The following is a 13,888-nucleotide window of genomic DNA, read 5'->3' on the forward strand; positions in this document are numbered from 1 at the left end:
CTATTATTGATCTAATCGTTGATGTATCAGTGGATACATCATTGATGGATATCATTTATCCATCTACTTAATCATCTATTATATATTTATCATATAGCTACTCAGATACTGAAATTTTGACCCAGTCTCCCTTTCTACTCTTTCTACTCATGTAGTAATAAAGAGCATGTTAACTCAACTTTTGAAGATTTAAAGGCACAGAAAAAAAGTGTTTAACTATCATGGGCAGATAAAGTTAGATATCTAAGGCATTCACTCATAAAGTGTGTTGTAAAACATAATTCATGACATAGGTATCAAAGGGTTCGAAGATGTAACATAAAAAGTCTGCCACTCCCTGTGGCACACTTTGCCTCAAAGAATTTAGCTGAATAAGTGTGGTCCAGAGCGAATGGGTGAAAGCATTTTAAAAAAGAAGAACCATGCAAAACATCAGCAGGGAATCTCCACTCTGGGGTTGTGGTGATGTATAGGAGAAGGGGTTGAGTTCCTGAGTTCATGTACTACAGTGCACTCAGAAATAAGGCACTGATTGGCATGATCTAGGCTTCCGTCTGTAAATACAAAGCACACACTTCTGCATTTTGCCAAAGAGGAGTAGAAATAAAGAAGAAAAAAATCTAATGCAGACATCTCCAGATTTATCAAGATAATAACTAATGGGAGACTAAATCTGGGCTCAAACCAGGATCTTTAAGATTATAAACATCTGGATAACTCGCCACCACTATTTCAGAATAATACACCTATAGTGTCTCTAAAAAAATGTAAATGTATTCATTGAGGCAATGTTATATAATTATAAAATGTATTCTTAAAGACATTCAGAACTTTAAAATGTTAACATATATTTTGGCAGTTAAAAGCCATTGGAGTTCCTGAAATAATAACACTCATGAATGTTAGTTTCTTGGAATCCACATTATTGAAAAAGTATCTTAAAATAGTATGTAACTTAACTCATATGGTAAATTCCATGCCTGCATAATTAGCTGTAGACTTAAAGGCTTAAAAACCAGAAGGCGATGGTAAGGTGACACCTAATGGGATAAAGTTGTGAGGGCACAGCTCACTCCAGAGGACTCACCAAGTTCCCCACTGCAAGGACATTTTTGAATTCTTCAGTCATTGGGTGGTGCTCCATAGCCATAAATAAGGTGTTTAAAACTATGCAAATGGTAATTGCAAGATCTACAAAAGGATCCATCACAATAAAATAGATGAGCTTTTTGAATTTTATCCAATATGGAGAGCAATTCCAGATTAAAAATGTGTGAGCAAATCTGTACCACCATGGTGGACATTTTTGTCTAGATTCTTCAAGTTCTGAAAAAAAAAAAAAACAGCAAACATGAAATCATTCACTTCTATGGCTTATCCACTACCAAGTAGAAATTGGCAATAAAATCTAATATTCAAACATTGTGGTTTAAGTTTTATGTAAAGGTACTGTTTTTTTTGAAAGCTCAGCAGATTATGTAAAATTCTCGTACCACGTATTTATTGGTGAGATGAAGGAGACAAAGGCAGTGACATTAAACCAAATACAGACACATGGGTACCTCTCAGATAATATACACTAGCACGGGGCTGAGGAGAAGGCTATACCATGAAGACCTGATTTCTGACCACTAGAGTACAGGTAGAACGCCAAGCATTATGACTTATGCTTGTAATCCTAACACTGGGAGGCGGGGACAGGAGAACCATTGGGGTTGGTAGTCAGATAGTTTAGTTGAATCAGCGATCCCTAGGCTGAGTGAGAGAGCCTGTCCCCCAAATTACATGGGGGCCAATAGGGGAAAACCTTTGATGTCAAGCCACAAGTGCACACATACACATATGCACATACACCCACAACGCAAGGTTATCATTACTATCGATAAAACTTTTCTTGTGAAAGTAATGTCTATCTATTAAAATTAAAATTTTTACTTATATACCACACACACTACACTTGCATGTACGTAAATCTTGGCGACGTTTAGTAGTGAAAACAACGTTCTTATTTGAATGAGCACCTGCTTTTCCAGCGTTTAATGGAACATAGTGGCACACAAACCCACTTGCTGGTGAGATTTTTAACTCCTCATCCCTAAGATCAACATTTCTTCTTAAAGTGGTTCATTTTCATCTTTAACATTCTTTAAGTTATTCTTAATAACTCCACACACCTCTTTAAAGGTGACCACAGTTCGTACTGATTTAATTTAGCAATCCGTAAGCTAAAATGACAATCACATACCTTCCACAGTGTTGGTCAGTATGCTCGCCCTGCTCATGGCCCTTTGCCTGAGATGCGGGTCATTCAGCATGTCCTCAGACAAGAAGTAAGAACTAGAGAGCCTTTTTTTGCGCATCTGATTAGTCGTGCCCTAAAGGGGGATAAAAAGGCAACCAATTCCAATCTTAAGAGCAAAACTCTAGTATAACATAGGTACAAATAAAGTCGTGCTTGGGTAGGTGTAATCAATCATTAAACGTTGCTAGATTTAAATGTTGACCCTGCTTCTTGTTTTGGGTTAGGAAACAAAGTGGTCATTTTTATCATTATAGCGCTATTGTGAGCTCTCTGCATATACAACTTAATCCAACATTTGCCAAGGAAAAGCCACACAGGAATACAACCAGGCAAGAGCTGTAGAGGTGTGTGAAGAAAGGGTAGAGTCAAATACTCTGGTTTTTGTAATTATGACTCCCAGGACTGTTTATCGTGACCAACATCAATGAACACCACTTTAAGATTTTTTTTCTTCTTACGGCTGAAGGAATACTTTGTGACATGATGTGTACATAGTGCTAAGGGACTCAGTTTGAAAAAGGTGTTTACGACCAATGGCAGTCTGGGGGGAAGATGTCTCCATCTCAAAGAAGTAACCATGGTGCAGCTCTAAAAATCAGACATGCAGGAATAGTGATAGAAGCATGCCAGCCATATTCATCTTTAGGTGAAAATGCTTGCTTTCCAAGCAAACTTAAACATCTGTAAAAAAGACTCTACTGGTCTTTTAAAGAAGATTTTTTTTTTCGGAGCTGGGGACCGAACCCAGGGCCTTGTGCTTGCTAGGCAAGCGCTCTACCACTGAGCTAAATCCCCAGCCTATACTGGTCTTTTAAAGTATACACTCCCCAACACATGATATACATAAACAAGTATACAACTTTACAGCTGTCATATACTAGCATGTATGTGCTATGGGATAGATAGTAGATAGTTTACCATATGACTGTGACTAAATAATCATAAGGATGTAAAGTTGTATATAGTCATGTATGTATACACATATACATACAGCACATTTGTATATATGTGTATGGGCGTGTGATGTGTTTTCTCTGCTCTATGCTCTCATGTACTTTTATCTCCAAAATAAATAAAAAAGAATTTGATTACACAAATCTTCTTCCAGATGGGCATGTGTACAGCGAACCGATTTTATTGTCATGCTGGAGCAGAGGTGAACCTGTAAACTGTGCCCTATGCCTGTAATAATCACATTTGTAATTATTGGGCTTTTATAATTTTAGCCTTCTATTTTTCTGGTTTAGAGTCGTCCCTCCCCCCTGTTAAAAAGCAAACTCGTAAATAAAATATTAATTCGAAGGAGTGAACTCAGCTTCAAACATGACATAAGTTGCATAATAACATTTTACAGGTTAGAAACACCATTGAAAGGCAAAGCTTGAGTGTCATTTCATAGAAAGGTAACATGCTATTTCCGAAGGAAAGCAGCTTAACAGAACAGCACAATTCCCAAGCAGAACAAGCAGAGAGGGTGCAAGTTATCCCACAGCACATGCAGTTTTTTTTTTCAAACTGAAATGTGTGTGTGTGGCCATGACGTGGATGGAACTTTATTCCCACTAGAAATAATACATGGCTTTGCTACTACAAACACATAGACACGTAACGCATGACGGAAACTTGCTTGGTCAATGGCAGCACTTGCTGATATTTGGTAATGCAGAATAGCATAATAAGTGGGTAAGATATTTTTCCTGAAAACTCCAGACTAGTTTCCAGGCCTAATGTGACATTGTCTAAACTTTCAGTGATTCAGTGTCACTGGAATTTGTTATGTCAGAGTCGTTATATTTTTAAATTTATATTTATTTGTTTCGGTGAATATATTTTGGATATTTTGTACGGAGAGACTTCAGACAAAATATATTCTAAATGAAAGTGATACATTTCATTTGTTTCAAGGAGTAAGTACAGAGATTCTATTCCCTTTGGAGACACAGTGGGGATGGAGGCTCAGAACACACCCTTAGGGCACAGGGCTCTTGTGGAAATGTCAGAGCTGCTGATGAACAATGGGGACCTGTGAACGTTCTGGTTTATTTCTCCTGTTTGCAGTGGTAGCAATGAATCATCTCATTCAGGTGGAGCAAAGCGTCAGAATGTGTTTACTCTTCCTCCTGTTGTTAGCTACAACCCATGCAATAAGCACATATTAAATAAATAACCTGAAATAAATAGAGGTAGATGACAAGGGATCCAATTTTTTTTTCTTACAGAGTGGAGCCCATCTTCTAATAAGGTCAGCCTATTCAATAAGCCATAGACATCTTTTATAAATGTTTCCTAAAGTGATGCTTTTAGAGAAAACCTGTAATCATAACATAAATAATATTTTCCAGCATGAGACATAAAATATCTTTGTTTATTTAAGTTTTATTTTCAAAATATTAAGAGTGTGTGTGTGTGTGTGTGTGTGTGTGTGTGTGTGTGTGTGTGTGTGTTATGCACATGTATGTGCGGTACCCACTGAAGCCAGAAGAGGGAGCCAGATCTCTTGGAGCCAGAGTTGCAGTGTCTGTTTCTGTGAGCTACCTGAATTGAGTGCTGTGCCATGGGGCCCTTTATTCACCAAACCATCTCTCTAGTCCCATAAACTAGATTTGAATTAGGTGACTATAACACCTAACTTGAGGATTTATCTATGAATTAAAGCTGTATTTTCAGAGAGAAGACATCACCAAATGCAGAGCCATTCACAGGCCACAGAGCAGGCCCCCCAGCAGAGACAATGACTGATGCGCAATAAGAGCTCAGCCATGCCTGAGCTATGGAAAACGTCCTTACGCTGTCGTCGGAAGTTGCCTTATCTATTATCACCTCTGGAAGAAGCTGTCCATTGGGGAGCATGAGGGCTGAGGGTCCATCAACAAGCGACACGACGCCATTGCAGTCCACTGCACTGTGCATCTTCCCGTTCACCGGTAGCACTGGCGGGGACCTACTGGCCTGACTGATGTTACTGCTGCGCCGCTCCCGGGGTCTATGGGGTACGAATAGTGAACCCCTTCTGCTCTCGTTGTCTCCAAAAATGCTATGCTCATCATCAGCGAATTCTGTCTCAGATCCCAGATCTCTTCCTCGCCCCTTAAAACTGAACAGACTCGTCCTGCTGCTGCGCCTGGCAGAAAACAGGGACCCACGAATGCTGAGTGGCGACTGTGGGGGAAAAAACAAAAAGACAGAAAGGGTCTGCTGGAGCTCCTGCAAGTAAGAACAGACTTCGTGAAACTTCCACTAAATCTTTAGCCTGAGCCCAGTGATTCCGTGTTTGCTTAGAAGAAACATATCTAAAAGAAAAGTAATAAAAAGAAACCCAATTCTAACAGATAAAGGCTGCAGTAATTAGAAGAACCCATCCCCAGAACAAGGAAAAGGATCCGTCCTATCCTAATATCAAAATTCAGTATTTAGCTTTTCCATCTATCAGTTCCTAAGTTCCATTAGAAATTAAAGCTTTAAAATTGTATTTCTTGTTGGGCGGAGGACCTTGTGGTAAGGCCTAAGTCTGGTAAGACCTTCTGTGGTAAGGTCTGGGGAACTCACCGGTGTACAGAATTGTGGGCGGTTGGATGTGCCTTAGAGGCTCAAATAGCCAGTGAAATAGACAGGGACTATTACAACCCTGCATGTATATACAGGAATGGGGTGGGGAGTTGCTCCCAAGGGAAAAGGGGAAAGCTGTCACCTTCATAGGACTCCTATCTAGAATAAATTTTCCATTAGCAAAAATCCAGAGCAGATTATAATCCAGCAATATTAAATCCACTACACGTAAGTGCTTTCTATACAAAGGACAAGTGGCTGGCAGGCACTGGGAACCAGGGCAAATGCATATAGGACATGAGCTTTGCAGTGGAACAAGCCTGGACTTCGTCTTGTCTTTCTTTGTGCTAGTATCATATGGATTCAAGATCTGTTTCCCTTCTGGACTGTAGTGTTCACAGATAAGGATGGACTCTTGTCTTTAACTTGTGTTCTTATCTGGTCATCAGCAGTCCTAAGTAGCAGAGGCTGGCACCTTCAAACTATGGCAAAGACTATGACTGTTCATCCCAGACAGTGCATGGAGAGTCAGGTTGGGAGAACACAGAGCACAGAGGAATGTTTGAAGGGTTACCGGGATAGGATGCTTGAGCAAAATAGGGGAAGAAAAATGCTACTAAATTAATGAAGAAAATTACCAGTGAGAAGGGATTGCTAGTTTGGGAACTTGGCTAAGTTAGTAGTGTGCTTGCCTGGTATGCATATGGTCTAATGTTCAAATCCCCAAACTGCCTAGTGGGCAAGGTGGCCAATACCTGTAACCCCAGCACTAAAGATGCAGAAGGAGGAAGATCAGAAGTTCGAGGCTATCCATGGCTATGACAGAGGGTTTGAGGCCAGTCTTTGCAAAAAGAACAAAAGTTTAAAAGAGGCAAGGAAATAGTAAAAGTCTTCAGACACAGTGAGGATCCCAATTAGGGAATCGGGAGTCCAGGATGGTAGATGAAGGGAGAAAGTGAGCCACAGCCAACTGGTGACCTGCATAAGGTGTGACCCTTGGTCTTCCGTGCTGAGTCAGCAGAGTAACTCCTACATACAATTCCCTGCTAAGATTCGAGGTGGGGGTATGATGTGTGCACGGCTAGCTGCTCGGAGCCATGGCTCATCTCAACTGGGATGCAGATTCAGTGGGGAAAAAAAAGACAAAGAGAGGGACAATCCAGAAGGGGGAAATTCACTTACTAACCAATCGGCAGCTTCTAAGCTTGGGGTGGAGGATCTCAAAGGCACAGGCAGAACTCCAAATTTGGTGTCTGGTGCATTGGTAAATGCTGGTCTAAGGAACTGAAGAAGGTAGATGCACCAGTCTAAGATTAGACTCCCTCCCTCCCTTTCTTTCCTTCCTTCCTTCCTTCCTTCCTTCCTTCCTTCCTTCCTTCCTTCCTTCCTTCCTTCCTTCCTCCATCCTCTCTTCTCTTCTCTCCCTTCCTCATCCTGATCTTATTATGAATGAGATATTAAAATGACTAACTGAATACAACTGTGAACAATCTCTTCATCCCTACAGTAGTTTTCAAGAACATTTTATTTTATTAAAAAAAATGTTTCCTAGAGAAGGTATGGTAGTTCTGAAATAACAAGCTTTTTTTGAAGTTAAAAAAAAGAGAAAAGAAAAGAAAACATATACTTCTCTCTTCTTTTCATGAACGCTCAGCAAACGGTAGTGTTTTTGCTAAAACATGGTGGTGCAGCGGCGTTTCTCTCCTGGGCCTTGACCGGGAGTCAAACCTCGTTCTGCTACCTTTTGGCTGTGGAGCCCCTTGTGGAGGGCTCTCAGTACCTGGTTGGGGGTGGACAGCCTCTTTTCCCGGGTCCGGTGGTGCCCTTCCACACCGAGATGGAAACTTTTCTTTCGGATGCTTTCCTCTGATCCTGACTTGGACAGCTTCTCATCGTCACCCTTTTCCTCGCCACTGGACATCTTCTGTTTCTTTTTCTTTCTTCGGTTTCTTCTCTCCTTGGCACTCTTTGAGCTCAGCCTGGAGGTTTCTGAAGAGCTCTCAGAGAGTCCCATGATCCTGCTCCGCCCTATACTCGTGAACTCAGCAGCGGCTGCAGCGATCGCCTGTTGGACCAGGACAATCCCAACATTTAAGTAATTTTCAAATTGTACACTGCAGGGTACCCACCCTGTGCACACAGTTACATGTACAGGAAGTGACATATGCTTTGTTGCGTTCGGACCAACGGGCATACAAAGCATGTTATCTTCCTCCCACACATTATAATAGAGTATCAGTATCTTTGCAACTCAACGCTTATGTGTTATGAACTTAGACCTTAACAAATCGAAGTATATGTGCTAAGTACATAGGTACTTTTCGATATAAAACTCCCATAGATTGAGTGTTAATGTGTTTGTATAATATGCTTGCATAAACTTTTGTATAATATAAATATATAATACAAAATATAAAGCATTTGTATAAAACTTTGCATATTAGATAAGCAACTCAGTGTAGCAAGTAGAATCAGGCACCCAGTAGCATAATGAGAGTAGCATATCAGAAAATAAAAATAAGTTACTGAGGAAATACTATGTCAAGAAGTAAAGGTCAATGATTATCTTAAGATTTTGGTGAAATCTCAGAACTGAGGTGTACTTGGCATAGAAGACACCATATCACCTCTTTAAAATGTCCATTAGGAATAAAATGACAGGGCTAGGTTTTACCATAGGGTTTTTGATGTTCCTGGGACATCCCTGGTTATTTTGCTGAATCACATGGGGTTAATGCCTTCTAAATATTTATGTTTCTACCCCTAGACTTAGGCTATCCTCAGCCTTAGTCATAGAAGCTTATGTTCTTACAGTGGGAAAACAGTTAATGCAATATGCATAATTGGTCTAAGTAACGAGAATAAGAAACAAATGCTCAGCCCTAAAAGGGCATCTCTCAATCCCCTTCTCACACAACCAGGCTCAGGGAACATCACAGAAAAGGAGGTAAAAATAATGTAAGAGGCAGAGAGTGGGTGTTAGAACTATGAAATGGTGACTTCCGGTTGTGGCCATCATTCTCAAGAATTCACAGCAACCGAGGTTACCGGCACAAGACCTGTGCAAGAGTAAACCAAACAAATTTCAGGCAGAGATGGCAAAGATTCTGCCTGGGCGCCACCTTTATGGAGGGACTAGTGGCAGTTAAGGACAGCTGGGGCAGGGAGATTCATTGTTCTTTGTGTGTGTGTGGCCACTGGTAGTTCTCCTGTGGGATGGCCCACAGTCATGCACCTCTGGGCAGTACTAATTAGACTTAGTGGGTTTTCAAAAGAAGGACATGGGATTGGGAGGAGGAAGTTAGGAATAATCACATTTTATTGTATATGTGCATGAACTTTATACGACAAAAGGAAAATTATTTAAGAAAACTTAAAAAAATAACATATAAGATGTAAAAAAAAAAAAGTAAAGTGCTTGCAACCAGATCATCGGAAAGGTGCCCTGGTAAATAATTCTCCAGATCACTTATGTATCTGTATAATATTTAAATTGTGAGTGCATGCAATCATTCAACAAATTATTATTTTATAAGACTTTTCCTCACGGTCAGATTTTCGCAAAACACATGTTATAGATGAACAAAGTATCAAGACACAAAAATACGGTAATCCTATCCCAAGTTCTTGGACTTCTGGAGAATGAATTGCGTTTCTGAATTTTAACCTTATTTAAATGCTAAACTACACTTATTTATACATGTGTGTTTTTCCATATCACCGATTATTGCCCTGGGCTAACTTGCGAGTCATTAACTATTCAAATGCCCTGACAAGTTTAAAGGTTTTGCTGTTTGGAGTTATCTGTGCCTGAGGTCTTTCAAGCCTCTTCTGTGGAAGAATGCCTTTGAAGAGGTTTATCCGCACCGGAGTCTTACTTGTAAGTAAGTGTCAATCAGGAGGTGGCTATTTTGAAACATTAACCAAAGTTAATAAACACTCCTTTCTACTTTGCAGACTAACTTTCCCACTGCAGTTAAAATTTCTTGTGATTCCGATGGTCCCTTCACAAGGCAGAATCCATGACTGGTACTTCAACTAACTTACAAACTAAGGAGGCCTGAAACCCTACCTGGGAACACTAAATAACTAAATTGACTTGGTGACAAGCTGCCTTCTAAATAGTTATGTTTGTTCCTCTCAACAGATGTTACTCTTGATCTTCACTAAGAACCTGCTCCTGCCAGTGAAGGTTGGTGAAAGAAGAAACACTTGGCTGCTTGAGACATTGAGAACAGCAGATGCATGCTCAGCTCAGGAGGACATTTCTATCCTTCTCCAAGGCTCTAGGAAGAGTATAAGTGCCCAGAAAACAGGGATGAGAGCTATGAAGTTCGGTGCTGTACCAATGACACAATCAATACAATCATGACACCATGGCAGCAGAAACCATCAGTGGGCTCGTGCAAGACTGAGCCTGTCAGCATTCACTCATACACAGGGAGGGCCCATGGAGCCACATCCTCCTTGCTGAATTATGAGCTACTGATGGATTGTGGGTGGGAGGGACAAACATTCTCTTCAGCCTTGTACCCACTTGTGAGTTCACCAGGCTAAAGTGAGCAGTAGCTACTCCATGGACTCTGATGTCCCTGGTTAAATGCAGTGGATTAGGAAGAAAAGGCAAGAAAACGACAGGACTGGGCTGTGGGAAAGGGACTAGAAAGGGAGGGATTATCAGGTAATATGGGTGTGGGGGGAAGCAAGAGAGGGTTAGGGTGGCAACAATCAGAACAGACTGTGTATGAACTTGTCAAAGAAAGCTACTACAGATGAAAATGAACCCACAGATTTTGTATTCTTAAAAATAGTCACACTGAAGCATTCTGGGTAACAGACAAAATCAACATCTCAGAACATGTGTTAGGAAACTCGGAGACTATTGTGTGAGGCTCAGTGTAGAGCTCATTCCTTCAAACATATTAGAAACCAAAAGATGTTATTTGTACAGAAAACAGAAAGTGCTTCTTGGCTTTCAGCAGAGAACAAGTGTAGACCATAGGAAAAGGAGAATCTACATGGAAAGATCTTTGTCCCACCCCTTTTGACTTCATATTTGTAATAACAAAGACTACCTCAGCTTCTTCCTGCTCCTTTTTGAGTCGGTCTAACATCTGCTGAAATTCTAACTCTTTCTGTTTAGCTTCTTCGATGTTGGCCTGGTTCTGTTCCTCATACGCCATGGCTACCACAGCCAGGATCAAGTTTATCAGGTAAAAGGAGCCCAGAAAAATAACCACGACAAAGAAAATCATGTAGGTTTTGCCAGCAGCACGCAGAGTCTAGGGGGACAAAAAAGAGAAATGGTTACTTTAATAATACAAACAATTCACCTTTTTAAAATTTTGGCTGGTATATAATAAACATGTAAAACAGACATTTTTGTATAATTTTGTTATAGAAAGATAAATGAAGATAATATCTTTAAAGAAAAATCAGTATTAAACTTTTTCATAGAAAAGGCACAGCTATACTAAGGTTTGATTCTTCCTTAGAATGAAACATAATAATATAACAACTCTTCATTTTCCACATTATTGAAATTAACACTAACTTGACCTCCCATGCTATCTTTTAACTTTTTAGAACAGGCCCCTTTTATTGTTAGATTTTATTCTTCCCCTTTTAATGCATAAATTATAGTATCACACTTTGACATAGACAGAGGTACCCTATGGAAGGAATTTATCTATTGACCTCATAGATATTTATTTTTTTAATCTGGCATAACCATTAATAATTTTAAATGCAGCATATCTTCTATCATGCAATGCATTTTTAGATTAACTCAAAATAGTGCAGAGATATTAGTAAAACTTATCTACCGTAGATACACCTAATGTTTATCTACTCAGTCCTCTGTTCTATCACTCTATCATAAGGATTGTTTTTCTCTCTTGAATAAATTGCTAAGACTGGAAGTATTAGATCAATGAAAACATTCATTTTGATTTTTCATTAACTTTCTGCAAAGGTTATACCAATGTGTAAGAAAGTCTAGCTTCTATATATCAACTTAAATATGCCTAAAATTATGTCAGTGGCTTTATTTACATATCTTCAATTGGGGGTTAAAATGGCCTTCTTTTCTACGTTATTACACTGGGGACTGCTATGATAACCCACAACTACAGCACTAGATATGTTTGTTAGAGGATGAAGCAAGATGAAGCACGTGAGGCCAGCAGTACAGCATTCTGAGATTCCATTTCTACCCCTGAATTATTTCAGTTATGTTTATCTTCCTACAAAGGGTCTTTTTATATAATTTTGTAACCATCTATAATATTCACAGAAGTAAATATAAAACAAGCTTGTAGCAAATCTGAGAAAAGAAATTCACTGTTACATGGAATAATAGAATAGCCCTTTCAACCACTTTCCTTTGGGGATTGGGTGTTGAGAAATCTATAATAAATACACAGAGCCCATAACAGCAAGCACCTTGCTAGAGAAGATGTCCGTGTGAAAGGACAGTTACAATATGGCGGTTGGTATCGTAAGCTAAGAAATATTTAAAGGAGCATGAAGTCCAGAGGAGGAAGTAGTTGACATGGGAAAGGAAAGTTTGGAGAAGAACTGAGAGTGTGTTATAAATAAGTGTTCAACACTAAAGTATTGTGGGCCCATTACAGGAGAGTCTCACAGGTCCAGACAGCGTGGGCATGTGACAAATGTGCCGAGTCTGCAAAGGTATCTCTAGAGAACTGCAATGTCCTGTGCTCTTTACGTTGGACCCAATGGATACACTGGAGAAGATGGAAGACCTAAAAATTAACGCTGCTCAGAACACAGCAGAAAATTATTGATGACTTAAGAACTATCTGTTCTCCTATCAGCCAAGGAAGTTGTCTGTAATTTTAATAATGCACAGCAGAAGTCCCAGAGCGTCTGCAGAAAGAAGATGAAAGCATCAGCAATTACGGTAGCTCATAAGGCAGGAGACGACATACACCAGACACTGATGGTCTTCAGAGATGAGTGTTTCTCTTGCTGCTCACCTGTTGGTAAAGGTTCTCCCAGTAGTCCTGAGTCATTAGCCGAAACAAGGCCAAGAAGGCCCAGCTGAATGTGTCAAAGCTCGTGTAGCCATAATCCGGGTTTCTGCCAGCCTTCACACAGATGTAGCCTTCTGGACACTGCCTACAGATGAACAAGAAACTTCTAGGTCAGAATATCCTGGGCATGTAGCTAAGGAGCAGAGGTTTAAGCCTGAGGACCATTTCTGAGGCTCAGTACTGTGTAAAAGCTAAGAGCACGTAATCTGGGATCAGAAAGAGAGGGTATAAGATCCCATTCTACTATTTACTAATTGACTATTTTGTCAAATTACTTAAATTCTCAAAGGCATGCTTTCCTCCAGTGGAATCCACAGAATAATTTACCTCAAAGACTTAAGATTGATTTTGAACTGAAAAATCTGTCCATAGCAACATTTAGTAAATGGTGGATGGCATAAGTCACATTATGTTCATCTCAAATCAATAGGGTTTGATATGAGGGCCTCTGACAAAATGGCTTCTCTGAACGTTATTCTTGGAATGAATTAGACCCAAGAACAGCAATGATAGAACATTTGTGAATGTTCATAAAGATCTGTGGCTTTAAACCTTTTTACTTCCTAAAACTGCCCAGATGGGCTTTTAGTTTCTTTAGATGAACATCGTGTCCCATGGGCTTGGGGGAGGGGCAACACTGTTGATTCGGAAGTTGGTAGAGTTCTCAGAGCCTGATGAAGAGATTTTTTGATGGGAGGGAGAGCAGGAGCAAAGCTCCCCTGGAAACTGAAGGTGGTGTTTGGAGGAATAGCAGCATGGCATTTGCATAAACAAGAGGGTCTCAAAATACCTTTGCCCTATCTACTGGATCCTGTGCCGAGAGCTCAGAGCAGTACACTCGGTTACCATACTGTCTTAAGCAATGGAGAACTTGGAGATGGAAAGAGATCGATATTTTGTTACTCTCCTTTCCAAGAAGAAAACCCTTAAACTAGCTAACTAACTTTGAACGAGCTTTCATGAATACTTTTTTTTTATATCT

At 40.0% G+C, this 13,888-nt stretch overlaps 1 protein-coding gene across 3 annotated transcripts in view; it reads right to left on the bottom strand.

Annotated features, from left to right (window-relative positions):
* Positions 1-13,888, bottom strand: part of Scn9a (sodium voltage-gated channel alpha subunit 9) — a 148,193-nt gene that overhangs the window by 47,506 nt on the left and 86,799 nt on the right. For 2 of the 3 annotated variants that reach the window (XM_063284600.1, XM_063284599.1), the window contains exons 8-13: positions 12,850-12,991; positions 10,924-11,130; positions 7,629-7,913; positions 5,123-5,461; positions 2,246-2,375; positions 1,088-1,326 (exon numbers count right to left, since the gene is read on the bottom strand). In XM_063284600.1, coding sequence (XP_063140670.1) covers positions 1,088-1,326; positions 2,246-2,375; positions 5,123-5,461; positions 7,629-7,913; positions 10,924-11,130; positions 12,850-12,991 — 1,342 coding nt within the window. Of the gene's footprint in view, positions 1-1,087; positions 1,327-2,245; positions 2,376-5,089; positions 5,462-7,628; positions 7,914-10,923; positions 11,131-12,849; positions 12,992-13,888 lie in introns of all 3 variants that reach the window. The other variant, NM_133289.2, reaches the window with a different exon arrangement.

Source organism: Rattus norvegicus, chromosome 3 (assembly GCF_036323735.1).
Source record: "Rattus norvegicus strain BN/NHsdMcwi chromosome 3, GRCr8, whole genome shotgun sequence".
Lineage (NCBI taxonomy): Eukaryota > Metazoa > Chordata > Mammalia > Rodentia > Muridae > Rattus > Rattus norvegicus.